This window comes from Lepisosteus oculatus, chromosome 9 (genome assembly GCF_040954835.1).
Source record: "Lepisosteus oculatus isolate fLepOcu1 chromosome 9, fLepOcu1.hap2, whole genome shotgun sequence".
Taxonomy (NCBI): Eukaryota; Metazoa; Chordata; class Actinopteri; order Semionotiformes; family Lepisosteidae; genus Lepisosteus; species Lepisosteus oculatus.
In genome coordinates, this window is record NC_090704.1 from 39523645 (window position 1) to 39541399 (window position 17755).

General features: G+C 38.8%; 1 protein-coding gene across 2 annotated transcripts in view; it reads left to right on the forward strand.

Annotated features, from left to right (window-relative positions):
• The first annotated feature begins 355 nt into the window (after positions 1-355).
• The window catches only part of ccdc57 (coiled-coil domain containing 57), a 31285-nt gene continuing 13885 nt past the window's right edge, over positions 356-17755 (forward strand). The window contains exons 1-13 of one of the 2 annotated variants that reach the window (XM_015355902.2): positions 356-443; positions 2139-2584; positions 4050-4158; positions 6626-6727; positions 7118-7275; positions 8225-8299; positions 9019-9219; positions 9970-10128; positions 10331-10493; positions 11671-11802; positions 16236-16446; positions 16830-17012; positions 17575-17675. In XM_015355902.2, the coding sequence (XP_015211388.2) occupies positions 2187-2584; positions 4050-4158; positions 6626-6727; positions 7118-7275; positions 8225-8299; positions 9019-9219; positions 9970-10128; positions 10331-10493; positions 11671-11802; positions 16236-16446; positions 16830-17012; positions 17575-17675 (1992 nt within the window). In that variant the 5' untranslated portion in view covers positions 356-443; positions 2139-2186. The remainder of the gene's footprint in view (positions 444-2138; positions 2585-4049; positions 4159-6625; positions 6728-7117; positions 7276-8224; positions 8300-9018; positions 9220-9969; positions 10129-10330; positions 10494-11670; positions 11803-16235; positions 16447-16829; positions 17013-17574; positions 17676-17755) is intronic. The other variant, XM_015355904.2, reaches the window with a different exon arrangement.

Genomic DNA, 17755 nt, shown 5'->3' on the forward strand with positions numbered 1-17755 from the left:
AACATGCACTGTATTTCTTTTCTTCATCAGAACCCTATTGTAAATGTAGAATTCAATAAATTGTACTAATAATCACTTCTTATTTTTAATAGTATTATTTCTGATAATACCATATCTCTATCATTTCAATCGAGTGTAGAAGTTAGTTTTCTTAACATTAAAAATCGAATTATTAAGATAATAATCTAGCTGAGCTCTACAACCACGTCTAAATATGATTCTTTAAATTTATTATTTTTAATAAAAATAATGTTTTTGTTCGTCCTCCTTTTTAAAATGTCTGCTATAGTGTTCTGCACGGACTACTTTAACTGTTACTCTGGGGAGGATGGGTTTCCATAGGGACTGCATGTACGCTCATAGGGAGGCGGTTTCTTTGAACCCAATTCAGGAAGTAAATTTCAAGTAAAGCCAAATTTGTTCTGTTTTGCTTATTAAATAAGGTAAGTTTATTAAATATTGTCTTTCGTTTGATTGTTTCAAAACCCATTTTATTTACAGCTTTTCTAGAAAGACGTAAACATAAACAGCGGTTTAACAAACACGAATAACACTATTTAAAAAAAGAACCTAAAACGATGATCCGATTTTAACTCTTGAATATTGTCTGTCTAATGTATTAATTTAATGTATTAAAAATCCATCAGTCACATGTGGTAGTTACATTACTGCAAGGGTCTACGTCGGAAGGAAAACAAGTGCAATAAAAGTCATTATTGCGTCATGTTGATTCTGTTCCAAAGATTTTAAATAAAACTTTAATATCATTTTGATTTTTACAGTGTTTAAAATGTATTGTTTGAGGAGGTGTGACCCACCCTTTTCTTCTAGTGTTCAAATTGTTTAAATGTCATGCACGAAAACGACCTTTATAAATACATTTCAACATTTCAGTGCTGTGTAAAATGCATTATTCTCACAATTTATTGTGATTTCACTCAAATGGGTCACTTCGTCGGCTTCGTCTTCTCTTTGCATCATAATCATTTGGAGAGTGAGTTTTTTTTTCTTCAAAATACCACACATGCGTAGAAACTCCCTTATATATCTAGAACTTGATGCTCATTTGTTCCAAGTATATTTTTTTCAAAAATTAAAAGAATAGTATTTAATAACACTATACCTACAGAATTCTGCATTGTTTGGACTGTGATCTTGTGCGTGATATTTCATGTTGGAGTGGCATGAATGGTTAGCAAAATCCTTTCAGTTCGAGGCTGGGTCCTTCATGGTGTCTAATGAACACAGCTGCCACATTATAACAACAGTGGGTGAGACTGGTGACACGGGCTTTCATCTGCAGCAGACAGGATTATCAGTGAAAACACAGACTGTAGATGTTAGGTGAAGAGACAGCCCTTCTGTGCTGACTCACAGCACTCTGATCAGAGGCCTTTATCTTTGGGAAATCGCAACTCACTGCCTCCTGTCTGCTGAGGAGGAAGTTGGTTCGTAGTCACAAATGATCAGTGACTCGCATCCCCTTTCCTGTCAGTACAGAATTTATTGTCTGTGTGGACAGGGGCCAGTCGGGCACCTTAAAAAACTGCCTGGCCACTGTGGACCGAAGTCAAAGTATCACATAAATCTGTATTCTGTTACTGCCTGGGCAGTTCAAGAAGTGCCGATTGGTCTTTTCCACAGCACCGCAACAGAATAGAAGCAGTAAAAGTTCAGAAGAGATATACTGCAATCAGTATAGCTTTAGCTTCTTCTTTTACCTTTTCCTTTGTGTTTAAGGATGCCAACAACAGCATCACAACAATTACTAATGCAATTACTAATTACTAATACATCTCAATTCTGTCACTGACAGCTTCCAGTAAATCCCACCTCTGAGTCATTACCTGTCTCTCCATTAATATTTCCAAGTGGCTGTGGTGTTGCAGGAAGTGTCTGGACAGGAGCCAAAGTTAGAGCAGATGTGACTTACGCTCCTGCCTGCAGTACCTGTGCAGTTTGCAAACTGAGTTTATTTTTTCTACCGTTTACCCTGTTCGTCTTCCATTCGGTGTTGTCTGTTTATATAATTGTATACTTGAATACAAAAAATATTGGTGTTGAAGAGTAGCCACCACAGAGATTCGATTCGAAGAGTCACAATAGGAATTTCCTGAAATCGTGTGTTCTGTTTCTAGGAATGTCCTCCGGATTTAATTGATCTTTCTTTGGGAGGTACTGCAGCCATGCTGGACGAGGGGGACCTGGATGCGCTCTTGGCCTCTAAGGAAAGGGAGTGGAAGGAGCTGCAGGCCAAGCGCGTTCAGCAGTTGGAGGAAGCACTGCGGGACACCAGAGCTCAGCTGACCACGCAGGGGGAAGTGTTTCAGCGACTGAAGGAGGACTTTGAATTCAACCTGCGGGTCCTGGAGGAGAGAGACCGGGAGCTGGAGCGCTATGACGCCATGGCCGCCCGCCTGCACTCTGTGGAGAGCGCCAGGCGGGCCGAAACCAGCGAACTGCGAATTCAAATCGACAAGCTGCAGGAGGCCGTTTCTGCCGAGGCCAGGAAACGGGAGGAGCTGCAGAGGCTGTACCAACAGAGAGTTGCTGAACAGCACCTCCAGCTGGAGACAGTACAGAGGTGATCCACTGTATTTCCTCTTGAGGCTTAGCTCCAAGCCTTAATGCTTTGTGATTACTTAATTGAGAATAGGTCTGTACAGTTAGTGCACAGCCCAAAAATGAATAGAGGCCCTAAGCTGTTTCTAAAGCTCTTGGCTTTAAAATGTGTTTTAGTCCACTCTGATCACTTGCATTCTTTAAGACTTATAATCAATTGCGTTCTTTATGAAGAATAAACATTTCCATTACTGTTTGAAAAACCATACTGTTAATATGAAATTACACTACAGAAACATTTATGGTGAATTAATGTTAAAATCAGAAAAGCCTGTAGCGCCAAATGATAGAATTAAGATGCTTGATTTTAACTTTTTTGTTCACCCAGTAGAAGAAACTCTTGGGGAGTGGGGATCTTAAAGACCAGGGCTTTTTAATGGATTTGCCAAATAAAAAAAGTTAAAGAAAATGCATTTTAAAAAATTGTGTATCCATCAAAATAATGATCTAAATATAGCAGTCACATGAGATTTGTGAGGAACACTTGGACCAGACTGGACTTGGGGAATAATTTCAGCCTTTCTTTAGCATCACGATATGATAAATTGTTCACCACTCGATAGAATTTGAGTGATTGCTTTCTATAAGAAATATGTTCCTGAGCTCTGGAGGCTATGAGCTAAAGTCAACAAATGAAATAAAGCCTGTCTTAACAAACATGATTACGAGGTAGTACAGCAAATAGATATTACCAAGAGATGAAGAAATGCCATCCCGCATTTAGAAGTGTGATGAGTCATTATTTCCAATTACACATGGTTGCTTAATGATTTTTAACGGCTTATCTTTTAAAAATAAAAATAGCACCTTATCATCCATTATAAGCACTAATGTACTTTAAAAAATGTTACCCATTTTCAACTGGAGTTTGTAGATCAGATACTTAATGGAGAAACTGAATAATTAATGATTTTATAGGAACTGTATTTTATGTCTTTCCCTCAGTGGTTTTAAACTGATAATGGTTTTAGTAACATAAAAATGCCAGCTACTCAGTCACTGTGAACAGTTCACCAGGAAAGGGCCTGATCAAGCTTCTAGTGTTATGTATTGACCCACTGGGGTAAGGGAGGGAAAAGGTATCCTCTGTTGTGGTTGGGATGGGATTACCTGGGGGCAGGTAATCCCAGCTTTCTGTGACTGGTTTTTCAGTATGATTTGATAAGGCCAGATAAGATTAGAGAACCATAATCAACCTGCCGATGTTACTGCTCGAATGCTGGTCAAGTGGATGTTAACTGGCTGATTCCAACGACAATTCAGTTAGAACTTGTCCGTGTAAATCCCAGTATAAATAGGGGGAATGTTGTAATTGAACATGTTGTTGTGAATAGGTAAAAGAGAAATATCAGCTTCATGAAATAAACAGTTCCATTGCCAACAGGTTGACACCTGATTCATTTAATTTCTTTCTACCTGTGATTCAGCGCGAAGGGCCATGAAATTGAGAGACATCGGGAGGAGTACGAAAGCCTGAAACATGAGCTTGAGCGCAAGATTCAGGAAGTGGAAGGGGAGCTCGCTTTACAGAAACAGGTACCTGCCAAGAATCTGAACTAGGAGTCCCACTCACTGCTTCTTGCCAGAGCACTTCATGCTCTGGGCATATTTTTAAAGTATTTACTGCAAACGTATGGACTGTTAATTTGTAAACAGTTCCTTGCCAAGCAAACATTGAAAGCTTTTCCTAGGAGTCCTGAAACAGGAGCACTCAGTGATTTTCTTTTTATATCTTCGTATAATCCTTTGTTTTATTCTTAAGAATAAAGGGAGTAAGCTTATAAGAGATGGTGAATGTGGTCCAGCATAATGCTTTTTCAAAACAACCCCCTGAACTCTTCTTTCCCTAATGGCTTCATGTCTTAGTCGTGTGACAGAACCAAAACCGTAACTGTTGGTATGTTCGACCTCTTGAGTATGAAAGACCTCTGCAGATTAGAAACCCATTACAAAGACACTTGAGCCATTTACTGTGGCAGCAGCACACTGAGAGATGCATGCAGAACTTGGTGCTAAAATGTAACTTGGCTTTAAAAGCCCCAAAAGCTATGCTCCTTTTAATACTGCCACATTAAGTTTTAAGTAATACAGGTCTCTTATAGGTTTTTTTTTATTTGTTTTTGATACAAAAGACTCAAAAAAGAATGTATTTGAATTCCTAGGCTGTAACTGCTTTGATTTCCTAATGGCTGCAAAGCTGAAAGTGCTTAAATGCTTACAAAGAGGTAAGACCCAGTGACATTTTATGAAATCAATCAGCTCATGACTCCGGTTCAGCTGGCTGCAGTGCTCTCCTAGCACTGTCACCTGTCCTGTTGAGGAAAGGTTTGACCTCCTTTCCCTCTCCTCCGTAAGGTTTTGTTTAGTAAGAAGAGAAGGCGCTAATACCTCAGGCCCTTAACTGAATTCAGATCTCACTACTAAATTTAACGTGGGATGTCTGCAAAGGTCAGTAAATTGGGCAGAGGTTCTGGGTTGGTGGATGGTTACGGTGTTAGATGAGATCTGCTGCCAATAAAAATTATGGGATCTAAGTAAATGAAAATAAAGTGCAGCTGGAAATCTGATCCTGAACCTCCAATACTGTGCTGGGTCTTCTGCACTGCCAGTTCACCTCCTAGCTCACGATTCCTTTACTTCTTACACAGGTCTCCACCTACAGGATTTGTGCCTCCCACTGAAAGAACTATCAATAAATGTGGCCTAGTAGATCAACGCTTCATATATCTCCTTTGTCTGTATTGAAATGAGTGATAATGTGAATGCTTGGTGGCCTTACAATAATCCTAGGTATCCATAATAACTGTGATGCACAACAATATTAAAATGGATATCTGCTAATTCAAAGTTGTATGAAAGAAACATGAGCTTGTGAAGTGTAGACAGAAGTGAGACCATTGTATATTAATATATTAATCTTGCTCTATCTTGCTACTTGTGCATGGTGTTTGTGTAATATATTTGTGTTTTGTGTTGGTAATAAGTCTCTTTAATTGGTCAAGTAATCCAATTAGTAGTAGGCGAACATTAGGTTAGAAACAAATGGAAGCCATTCATGTATCTAGCTCATTTAGTACATTGTAGTTAATTAAGTCAAGGATCCAGCCACTTCTCAAGATAAGCCAAGGTAGCATATCAGCTTGTACAAGATAGCTGGCAAGCTTGTTCCAGATTCTGATTACACTTTGCGCAAAACAGATATCTACTACCCTGAATTTTGAAAATATGTTCACTTAGTTTCCTGTCTTCTTGTTCATGTTTCAGTGCTAATTTGACTAATTCTAATCCGGCCCCTGATAAAAACAAATAGGAACAGTAGTATTGACAATAATCCTTATTTAAACCAGCTATGTCAGTTCAAAATAAATTTACATCAATGCAGTTAACATATTAAATCCATTAGTATATAAAATCAAAGCTCATATATATATTTTTGAAAATCAATTGTCTAGAAAATTCAAAATTATTTTTTTAAAATTTTTTTTTCAGTGTAGTAGATTAGAATTTTAAAGAGTTATACACTGCCATACTAATTTAGCCATATGTGCTTCACTTCTACTCACACCACAGGCATAATCTGTTTGTTATCTGATTAAATTAATCGGGACGTGTATCACTATCTCAGCAATTCCAAGTCTGCTTTTCTTGGCTGTTGCTTCCCTGTTCCCAAGTCAGCCTTTGGTAGGCTGTGTCTTTGTTATGACTTGCAAAGGAATTGCAAATCAGATACAGATAAAAATAAAGTGCTATGATCTGTTTTTTCTCCATAGTAAAATCAGTGTATTATCAGATTTATAATGCTTTGGCATCAATGTATCTACATATTTTGCAGGGACCTCTAGTTTTATCTTGAACATAAGAAGCTACATCAGCAATGACTTTCTTTTTTACAGAATACAGATTTTTTGAAAATTCAGTTTTGCACCCCAATAAACATGAACCTAATGTTGCTGGTAGCATTTTAGTAAGACTGCATAAGTGTCCCATATTTATTCCTTATCAGGAGCTGATGGTGGAGTTTGACAGTGAAATGAAACGCAGGGAACATGAATTCATTCTGAGGATGGATGAGATGAGCAACGTTGTTCTGTCTCATGAACTCAAGGTAAGGTCTGTGAAACATCATTAACTTTTTTTTCATATCAATGCTTTACTGTGCAGTAACATTGTATAATACAACAACAGACCAAACCAAACTCTCATAATTGTAACCTTACATGAAAACTATATATAGAAAAATATAGAATGGCACACTAGCACTAACACTGTATTAATTAATATTTTAAAGATAGTTATAAAACAGCTAACTTCAAATTTTCAAGTTCACAAGATTACAGGTGATGATTTGTAGTACACCTTTAATGGTGTTATGTACTTTGGCATGTATGTAAAGTTTTCATAATTAGTGTTTCTATGGTTTTATGAATAAAGTAAAGCATGCTGCCTGATACCTCTATCCACTGCTCTGTCTTTACTGTTTTACTGCAATGCACAGGTTAAATTACTGACCAAGGAACTGGAGGTGCACACCAAGGCCCACAGCGAGGCAGTGGAGGCTCTCCAAGCTTCAGAGGAGCTCTATCGGGATGCACAGAAAGAGATCAAGCGCAGAGAGTGGGACATCAAAGACATCTCTGCTGTAAAGGATGCTCGGTAACAATATCTTAACAATATTTACATCACCTTTTTGCAAAATGCAGAGTATGCCGTCTCCTGTGGTTTTCAAGAACATTTGACATGCAGTGTGGCTTTGCAGCTTGAAGATGCATGAACATCAGTGCCATTTTTATTGTTTTTATTTTTTCTTACTCTCTTTTCGCATACTTTTTGTGAATCATGTCTGTAATATCTACAAAATGTGCTCAAGCTTTTATCACCGTAGTATCATAACTACAGCTTTAATGGTACAGCATGAAGCATAGGAAAAGGATCGTTCATTTAGATACTTTTTCTCTTCCTGAAACATTCCAGCGAGACCTATTCAGTTGTTTTTTAATTAACTAGGCAGCCTGTATCATTTTCACTTCATGTTTATTTAATTTTAAAGCTTTTCTTAGCTGTGTGAAAAATTGGTATTGCTTCAACATTTTTAAATATAGATAACCTCTTTAGTAATACATTAAAATGATACCAGTGTCAAACATTGTGGCAACCCATTTCTCACCGTTCCTAATAGCACTGCTCAAGCAGGTTTCCATCAGAGGAGCTGAGCTCTGGGGGAATTCTCCAGTCCAGATCATTCCTGACAGTTCAGACTGTGATGGGAAGAAAAGTGTGTCCCTCTGGGCTTGCAGGCTCACTGAAGGAGGAATTTTCATCTACAGATGATAGATTATTCTGTTCGAACACATTTTCAAATTTTTCAACTTTGGCACTACTTAGATTTAATAGCTGTGTATACTTAAATGGTGAGGCATGCATGAAATGGAATAAAGAAAACAACAAAGTTGATTCAAATGTTTGTTTGCCTTTTAGTCTTTTATACTTGTATGTGTTGAAATAGAGAATCGTTTCTATTCTTTGGAAAGTGACAAACCTCAGATTTTCCATCTTTTCGGAGCCTCTGTTAGAAATTAACTGTACATCATTATTTATTTTTAAGACTGAAGGAGCTTGAGGATAAACTAAGTGTAATGGAAATGAACCGGAAAAAAGAAGAAGAAATATTCAACAGAAAGTAAGTCTCAGTGTCCTAAGCACTCTTGTAAAAAATTTTGTTCATACCAATGCATGTACACAGCCACCTAAAACCCAAAATGAAAAATAATTTTTAAAATATGCATTTTCATCAGTTTCCTAAGTAAATTGTCACTGATCTAAATGAGGGTATGAAAGATTCAGAACTGGTATGAACAAACCTCATTGAAGGTTTTCATTATGCTGTTTTTTTACTGCTAAAAAGCAATTTAAAAATCAATTTCTGTATAAATAACTAGTGTTATTTACAAGTGTTTGTAAAATTAGAACAGTTCACCAAATACGTTTTACTTTTAGGAGGGATACCAGATTATCCATCCATTTTTTAAATTACTTCTTCAGTGTTGTGGTGGAGCCCAAGCCTATCCCAGCAAACAGTGGGCTCAATGGGATACACACTCACACAATGGCCCATTTTTCCAGAGGCCACCTTACCAGTAGGTTTTTGGACTGTGGGAGGAAAGTGGAGTACCCAGAGGAAACCCACACAAACATGGGGAGGACATATAAACAACACGCAGATAACACTCCTGGTCTGGAATTGAACTCTGGGATCAATGGGCTGCCCGACACCAGACCATATGTTACTATAACAACAGTTAACAATGTATCACCACTGTGAGGCCAGAAATCATAGGAAGCTGACGTGTTGCTAGTGCCCGCAGAAAGGAATTGACAAGAATTAGCTGTGTGCTGCAGACATGAGGAGCTGGATCGCTGTGCGAGGGAGAGGGAGGCGGCCCTGGTGGCGGTGCGGGAGGCCCATGCTGAGCACCTCCGAGACATGGAGAACAAGAACCGGGAGCTGCAGACCGACCTGGACACCCTGCTCATGGAGAAACGCAGGCTGGAGTGGAGCCATGCTGATGCGTTGAGGGAGAAAGAAGACCAGATCGAGAAGTAAGACCAAATCTGTCTGACTCTCAGCTTTGTTTTATCTGAGCTCTCAGCTGCGCAGAGATTTTGGATAATCCAGTTATTGAATGATGTGATTGTAGTATTGTACTTTTAATGAAATCAATTTTATGAGTAATCAGCTAATAGCCCTTAGGAATAAAGTCATGCATATGTCTAAATAAGAAAAGAATTAGTCTAATTGTATAATTGAATGCTCAGGTTGGAGCAAAAACCAGACAACTTGAAACCTTCAAGAAACTGAGTTTGAGACTCCCGCTGTACCAACTTACAGGTGGTCTCCTTGGTTCCTGCCTAAACCTGCTTTACTCTGCTTAACAGTTCATTAAATACTTCTGGAAAACTCCCTTAAGGAGTCCAAACATCCCTTTATAGCAACTGGACAGGGCAACTGTTTATTCTGGAACCATAGAAAGTTACTGGATCACGTTCTGTGTTGTCTTTTGTCTAATGCAAGGTAGCCACAAACTTTATGTGAATGAGTTGGACTGTTCTCTTCTGTGGGACTCCACATAATCTGTGTAAAGATGTCTTGGGATATGGGTTGGATTTATGAATTTCACATCCTTACAGAGAAATCATTAGCTTTTTGTAGCTCTTGAGATGCTTGAGGACTTGGCACAGTTAAATTGCCTTTAACTCTGGGGAGCATGTGCTACAGTGGTAAATATTTAGCAAGTAAAACCCATTTCAAAAGAAAAACCAAGAACTCGCGTATAACATGTCTTTCATCAGACTTCGGGGGGAGCTGGAAACAACACGAGCTGGATGGGACGCCTATATTGCCCAAGTCTCCAAGGAAACCGTTTCTAAGGACATGGAGCTCCAGGCCCTGGGAGAAAGGGAGTCCAGGCTGAAAACAGAATTGCAGCGATACAAGGAGGATGTGGAGAGGTGAGGAGCCTGTCTCATTAGGTGTGTTAAAAAAGATCCAGCAAGCATCCCTCAAGCAAAAACCTGGCACAGGAGCAACCTTGCACCAGGGGCTTTAAATTCGTGTGTCTGAGTCCCTGACATTGAAGTTCGTCAGCCTTGTCCTAATACAGCATGTTGCTATGTGAGAGGATGAGAAGGCTGTGGCGTCTCCCTGCACCAGGTACAAGCAGCAGGTGACCCGCGGGGTGGAGCGCGAACGTGGCCTGGAGCAGGCCCGGGTCCAGGCTGAGCTGGACTGGCAGAGGCGCTGTGAAGATGCAGAGCAGGTGCAATACGCAAAAAATGAAGAGCTGATTCAGGGACTAACTCAAGCCAGAGACCAGGTGGGGATTAGAAATATATTTTGTGATTGTCTTATTTTCTCTCTTGGTTGATACCTAAAGCTTGGAACACTGTAGATTGCAGATGCCTTTCATAAGAACAGAGAGTATTCACCATGGTATCATAGCAAGATCCTATACTGTATTCCAGCAGACTCGTGTTTTACGCGGTAGTTAGGTTCCTGACATAGCACGTATGTATGCAAAATCGTGTATAATCAGAACACCCCCCTTAGACTCTCTTAGTCCCCTCCCTTAAACAAGTAAAATCAGTCTTAAGTGTTTTAGTATGTGCATTGATGTAGTTTAAAGTACAGTATTATGAAACCAGTAATACAGCAAATACAGTACTGTATAGTATGCAGAATAGATCAAATATTAATAAAATGCAGGGAACAATCAGAATAATCTCCTAATGATGATAGTGATGATGACTACGAAAGGATTGGCAGACCATGGCAATGAAAATGCAACCAAAATCGCAATTTTTAACTCCAAATCAGGCACTTTTCTAGCCTTTCCCCTTCTTACTTTTTTCTTCCCTTTTCATGCTTGTTTTCAGTTTACGAGCCATATTGAGTGTGATAAAGAAAGAGCTGGCATGCTGTAGACCATGTAACAAGTTCCCAAAGAGTTGCTCAAGTGCATGCGGTGCCAGATCTGAATTTGTTAAACTTCCAACATTATTTGGATTTTTCATTTGATTTTATAGACCATTTACACACAAATTTGCAAAAAATATTTTGTGTAAAATGTGAGTTTATCTATATTGCCTCCTGAAAGCCCCCGTTGGTATAATCTTTTTCAGCAGTCATAAGTATTCTGTGGTGGTACACTGTGCTGCCGAATGACTGCTGCATTAACCCAAGGGTTAGGTACTGTACTTTAGTTTATTATTGTTATTGTGAAGGGTTTTGAGTGCCACATATTTACCTGCATAAAACTGTGGACTTGCCACCTATGTCCATAATCATCTCAGCACTCAATTTTAAAAAATATTTTTATGTTCTAGAATTACATAATATTCCAAAGAAAGACCACGCACCTAGAACATTTGGATTAACCAATAATTTTGCAAGTGGGGTTGATTTGGCGAACACGCATTTCAAACTCTAGAGGAATAAGACCTTACAAAACCTGCTTCATATCTGAAAGCTCCGAGTTGGGTGTTGCATTTTAGGTAACAGCTGAGCTGCGTGAGAAGGAACGTGAGCTGCAGGATATGAGTGCGTTTCTGCGCAGTGTGACTTTGGAGAGAGACCAAGCATTGGCTGCCCTGAGCAAGAATGGCCTTCCCAGCAGAGAGAGACAGGTGGGCGATACCCTTCCTGACTATCCAAGACCTGCTGCAGCCTTGTGGGGCTGACTTTGACATAGGCAAAAGTATGTGTACAACATTAAACATGCATGAAATGGAATTGACCAAAAAAGAAACAATGCAATACCTGTAAAATTCAAGGGCTGATACTGATGGTTGCACAAAAGCCTAGCATGTGTGCAGATTTGGTGCAGGGAAACTGGGTAATATTTGGGTGGTGCTTGTTTTACTATCCCAGGGTATGTATGTGAGCGTGGGTTGAGAAATTCATAGAACAATGGGGACAGCTTCATGACGATGGCATTGTATACACCATCATTATTGATTAAATCATCATTTATAAACACGCTTCAATCATGATGCATTTCTCCAGAATCTGAAGTCTTACTTTGGAGGTACTGTGGTTTCCAGATGATGACAGCCTGAAGGAATCCACTGATCCAATTTATTGCATCTTGCCTGTTTTGTAATTTACTGTTATAATGAGTCAAGGAGGACGTTAGTTCACTGTCAGATGATCTGAAATAAACTGGAAAGTACAAGAAGATCTATCCTTGTCTTGGTTTAATCATATACATCAGGAGTGGTCTGAGTCAGTTGTGGGTATGGAAGGTGATGGTGTTTTTTCCTTCATATAGAATTTAATGTTATAATGTTATCCTTTTCATCATACAGTATATGGTTAATTTCTATTTGATAACCCCTGTTTGATGGGCAAGGAAGTTTTGTAATTTTAAATAATAGATGGTAGTCCCTGCAAATAATTGAATATGAGCTTTTATGGGAATACTAGTATTAATTTATCTTTGAAAAATAAACCACATGTTATGTAGTTATATCAAAATCTTAATGTTTCTTGACAAACATACAAGATGAGTCAGCTAAAGTGAAACTATTAATGCAATTGTAAATAATGAATAAAAATAATGAATAAATTCAATATTCAGAAAAGGTTCCCAGTCTTTATTATCCAGTGTTCCTTTTCTCTGCTCTGTTAGTGGTTAAATTAAAGATCCTATTCTGGGACATGTCGTTTTTACAGCAGACTAGGAGTTTAAACTACGAGCCCCTTTTAGTTGGATTGAAATTGCATAGTTGTTGGGTTTGGGCTGCTTCCTTATCATAGGTTTGAGTTCAGTAATTAAAAGGCACAGGGATCCTTGCTGAAGTCTGGTACTAAGACGACATTTTCATGATTTGTCATTTTGGTTATTTTTTTTATTCTGGGCACATTGTTGGACATCTACTTTAAAAAACAACAAGTAGAAAGGAATTGGAAGCATTTTCTGTGTGTAAAAAAAATGCATTCTCTTCAGAGGCATTGGAGGAAACTCTCAAAGCAAGGTTCACAAACAGATATGTCTTGCCAGCGTGGGTCTCCAGGGAGACAGTATACTTGTTTCTGTTTGTTTTTTCCTTCAGTTGATTTAGTTCAACTGGCAGTTTTTGTTTTGTCCTTTCAAGGACTCTTGAGTCTGTGAACCATGCATAAATTGCATAAATCTACTGTATATGTGAGGTCATATTATTTTTTTAAAGAATGCATTACATGCAAGCACATTTATTATACCTACTGAAGTTAAGCAGGTGTGAGCCTGGTCAGTACCTGGATGTGAGACCTCCTGGGAAAAACTAAGGTTGCTGCTGGAAGAGGTGTTAGTGGGGCCAGCAGGGGGTGCTCACCCTACGGTCCACGTGGGTCCTAATGCCCCAGTATAGTGACGGGGACACTATACTGTAAACAGGCGCCGTCCTTCGGATGAGACGTAAAACCGAGGTCCTGACTCTCTGTGGTCATTTAAAATCCCAGGGCACTTCTCGAAAAGAGTAGGGGTGTAACCCTGGTGTCCTGGCCAAATTTCCAATCACAGGGCTGTTGTTTAATTGTATTTTGAAATGTAATTGTTCTGCTTATATTAATCATTACATTGTCACTTACACACCACTTATCGGGCCGTATGATATATACTGTATATATAATAAGTATCAGAACACAACAGTGAAGTCAGTACAGCTATACGTGATTTCATACTGTTGTTGAGCTGCTTTAAGCTGAACTTTTTTTTTCCTGACAGTCTGCGATGTGCAATAGAGGAAGTGTGCAAGAGCAGGTTGGATGATGTGCAACACAATATGAAAAACCGTCCAGGCTAACCCGGGTGAAACCGTACTGATTGTGAAATCTTTGACCTTGTATGGTTTTTATTTTAGCAAGACTGTGACATTGGTGGCTTGGCATTGCTTCAGGCTCTCTGCTTAGAAACCAACTGGAAATAGAAACTGTGGCTTCGGGCCAGAAGGGCAGGGCAGGTCAATACCAGTGAAGTGTTTGTATTCTTTACAGCACATCACAACACCCCAGGGTTTTGTTTCAATGTGAAAGTTAGTGGGTAGAGAAGACATGAATGCTTTCCTTTCTGAAACCTGTCTAAAGATTTGAGTTCTTGGCCTTATTACTGGCCTTATTGACGTATTACTGATTTATTATTAGTAGTAATTAAATTATTAATTACTTTAAAACATACTTCTGTGGTCTGATTGTTGTATGCTCTGTTGCATGTATTGTTTGCATATCATTATTATTGTATCGTAGTGCTACCTGCAGAATATGCATCATCATCTTTTTATTGTCATTGGTTCAATAGCTTTTTATTGTTTTTTTTTTCTGCTGTGAAGCTTGGCTGAAAAAAAAAACTAATTAGATTTGATTGGGCTTACAAAAATCAGTTCCATACGATGCTTTAGGAATTTAATGGCTAAATAGCCAAAAGAAGTATTGACCTGATCAGGTCTGTGGAACACAATAGCAATTGTCTTGTAATGGATTTGTAAATATGATTCTGTATGTTTTAACTTAGATTAACCTGTAACTGACTCGATAGCATCCTGCCTACCATTCTCCTGATATAAAGCTGCTTAAAACTATAGCCCAACCATAGATGAAACAGATTCTGTGTACTGGCTTTTTAAAAATTAAACAACACCAAACCTGGGGTTCCATCTGTGTGGAGTTTGTGTGTTCTCCCTGTGTTTGCACGGGTTTGCCCCTGGTGCTCCAGTTGCCTCCCACATTCCAAAGACAAGCTAGTAGGTCAATTGGCTTCTGGAAAACCTGTTCCTGGTGTGAGTGTGCATGTCTATGTCTGTGTGTGCCCTCTGATGAGCTGGCCAATCCAGGGTGTGTCCCAGCTTGAGCCTGTTGCTTGCTGGAATAGATTCCGGCTCCCCACGAATCTAAAACTGGATTAAGCAGTTAGAGAATGGATGGATCTCTAAAAATAAAAACACCTTGTAACCTTGCCTTCTGATTAGCTGACAATAAGCTGCTTCATGCTGCCATCTGTTGACTGACTTTTGTAAGTGCATCCATTTTAAAACAAAGATCTTGAAGGACAAATGTGTAGGTCACATCAAAAAGAATCAAATGCTTTATGATGTGTAATGAAATTGAAACGGAGGTTAAAAAAAGATTCTAAAATGGATTTGAGAGGTAAAAGGTCAGTTCATGCAGGCCATAAATCTAACCAATCTACATATAAATGTACCCATTCTCTTTGGTGCATAATGTTGTTCTAATGAATAAATCAGTAGCGTTGTATATCTTCATTCTGCAGATCGGGGCAAGAAGGCTATTTATTATACACTTATGTTGTCTCAGATAAATGTGTCAATCATAATCATAGTAGATCTCTATTTAATCAATGTACAGATAGAAAGATGGAGAAACAAAAGGCTAGAATGATGGGAAGATTATTACAGTCATCTTGCATGACCTATTATTGCAGTAAAATATGTTCCCCCAACAGGCAATCTAGAATTTTCAGAATTGTGAAATTATTTGTATTAAAACTAAATTGTTTTACTAAAATGATCAAAAGATGCACAGTGAGGATACCAAGTAGTTGTTTTGTAAAAATATTTTTAAATATAACTATTTTTGAATATAACGATATGTAGTTACAAATCAAACGCCAAGGCAGAATGTGACTATAGTATAAGATTTGAAATTGATTGTGATTTTTTTTTGGTTTTATAAATATAAATCTATACTCTAAATGCGGTTTGTTCCCAAAGTTCAGCAACCCATTTGTGCTTCAACAGTATTACTACAACTAATATATATATAGAAATGTGGACTAGTGAAAAAAATGTGGATTGTGAGAATACAAACATAAACTTTGTCTGTTTAACATCCAAACGATTGTTTATGCTTTGAAAACCATGGAATATTTTTTCGTGCAGCATTTCTGTAATGATCAGTTTAGCCATGTTAAACCACAGCAATGGGATTAAAGGTTGCTTCCTTGGAAAGCACAGTAGAATATGATACAAAGCACAGTCTACTGTAATGCTATGGAATGAAGTTCATAGGCCTTGTACGAAAGCTGCTGTCCTTCTCATGATTGATGGCGCCTGTCTCTCTGCAGCTGCAGGCGGGAGAAGGCAGCAGCTTCCCCTCGGATGAGATCCGCCGGCTGCAGCAGCAGAACGCCAGCCTGCGTGCCATCATTGCTGGGATGAGGAAGGACATGGAGGCCCTGAGTGAGCAGATACCTGTCCCCCCTGCTGCTCCCAAGACCCCACGTGGCACTGAGCCTGTGAAGAGCCCAGACAGTCCAGGGAGTCCGTTTATTCCGGGTACAGAGAAAAACATACCCGTTTCAGCAAGTGTAATGCTTCTTTAACCTTTTTCTTATTCAGTGATTGCATTTTAGAAAAATCTTTAACAAAGTAAATTATTAAAAGCTGGTTTTCAATCGTTTAAAAGTGAAGAACATGACACTCTTTTTTTCTTGTGATTCAACCTTCAGCTAGTCTAAACAGAATCGTTAAAACTTCTGAGCTTCTCTATTCTTCATATGACAAATGCACAGTGGAGGCTAAAGACACTGCCTTACACTTCAAGATATAAGACATAGCTTCACCGCACATGGACCTGATTACAGCCCTATTCTGCTCAAGTCACCCGTCATACTATATAATTGTACTGTAATGAGCCAGAGCTGGTGTTTGTGCCTCAGAGTACACCAAGTCACTGGAGGAGGAGGTAAAGGAGCTGAAGAAAAAATACAGGAGTTTGGAAGAACAGCTGGAGGAGGCACAGAGGGCTCCCAGTCAGCCCCCAGCCCCTGGCCTGGCACTTCCAGTGAGTGCTGATAATGCCTATCTCCAAAACCACATCCGCACTCTTAATGAAATAATAGGTAAGAGCCTCAGCTGCAGACCTTTCTAATAGCTAATTTAACCTTTAAAAAAAGGAATATTTCAGCAGCATCTGATAATGCATTAACACTATAATCATATCTCAGTAATATGTGTATAAAGATGTGCCCATATATCTAAGGCAATGGAGTTGCTAAGATTTACTAATAGGTCAATAGAAAATACAATGAATTCTTAAGCTCTTACTGTAAGAGTGAATAATTCAAATTCAGTATTCTTAAATGTTGTGTTGTCAGGTCTGGATTTAGAATGTGATACATTCAGAATGGGCAGAATTAAATGTGCGACTTTTATTTTTTAAATTATCCCTCTGTTTTGAAATATAGTTTGGGTCTGTATAGCTGCTCAGTAAGAGCTCTGAAGCAAATGTTTTTTTTGTTTTGTTTTATAAGTGGGGAATTAAATTTGCCAAGCAGTGGCAATAGCATGTATAATACTAACAGTACGTTAGTCATCTCTAAAGAATGTTTCATTGCCCTTCTGCTAATGGATCTCATTAGGGATGAATCAGCTAATATTATGTTTTACTGTCCTGTGTGTCAGGGGGGCTCCGAGCAGAGAAAGTGTCCAGGTCTGCAGCTCTGAAGAAGCACGAGGTGAGGGTAGCCCACCTGGAGTCTGCCATTTCTCAGCTCACACAGCAGGTACTTGTGTGTTAACTATGCACAGCTTTTCTCAATTCTTCTGCTGCTATCCACACAATCTGTATATAGTATAGTAGAAG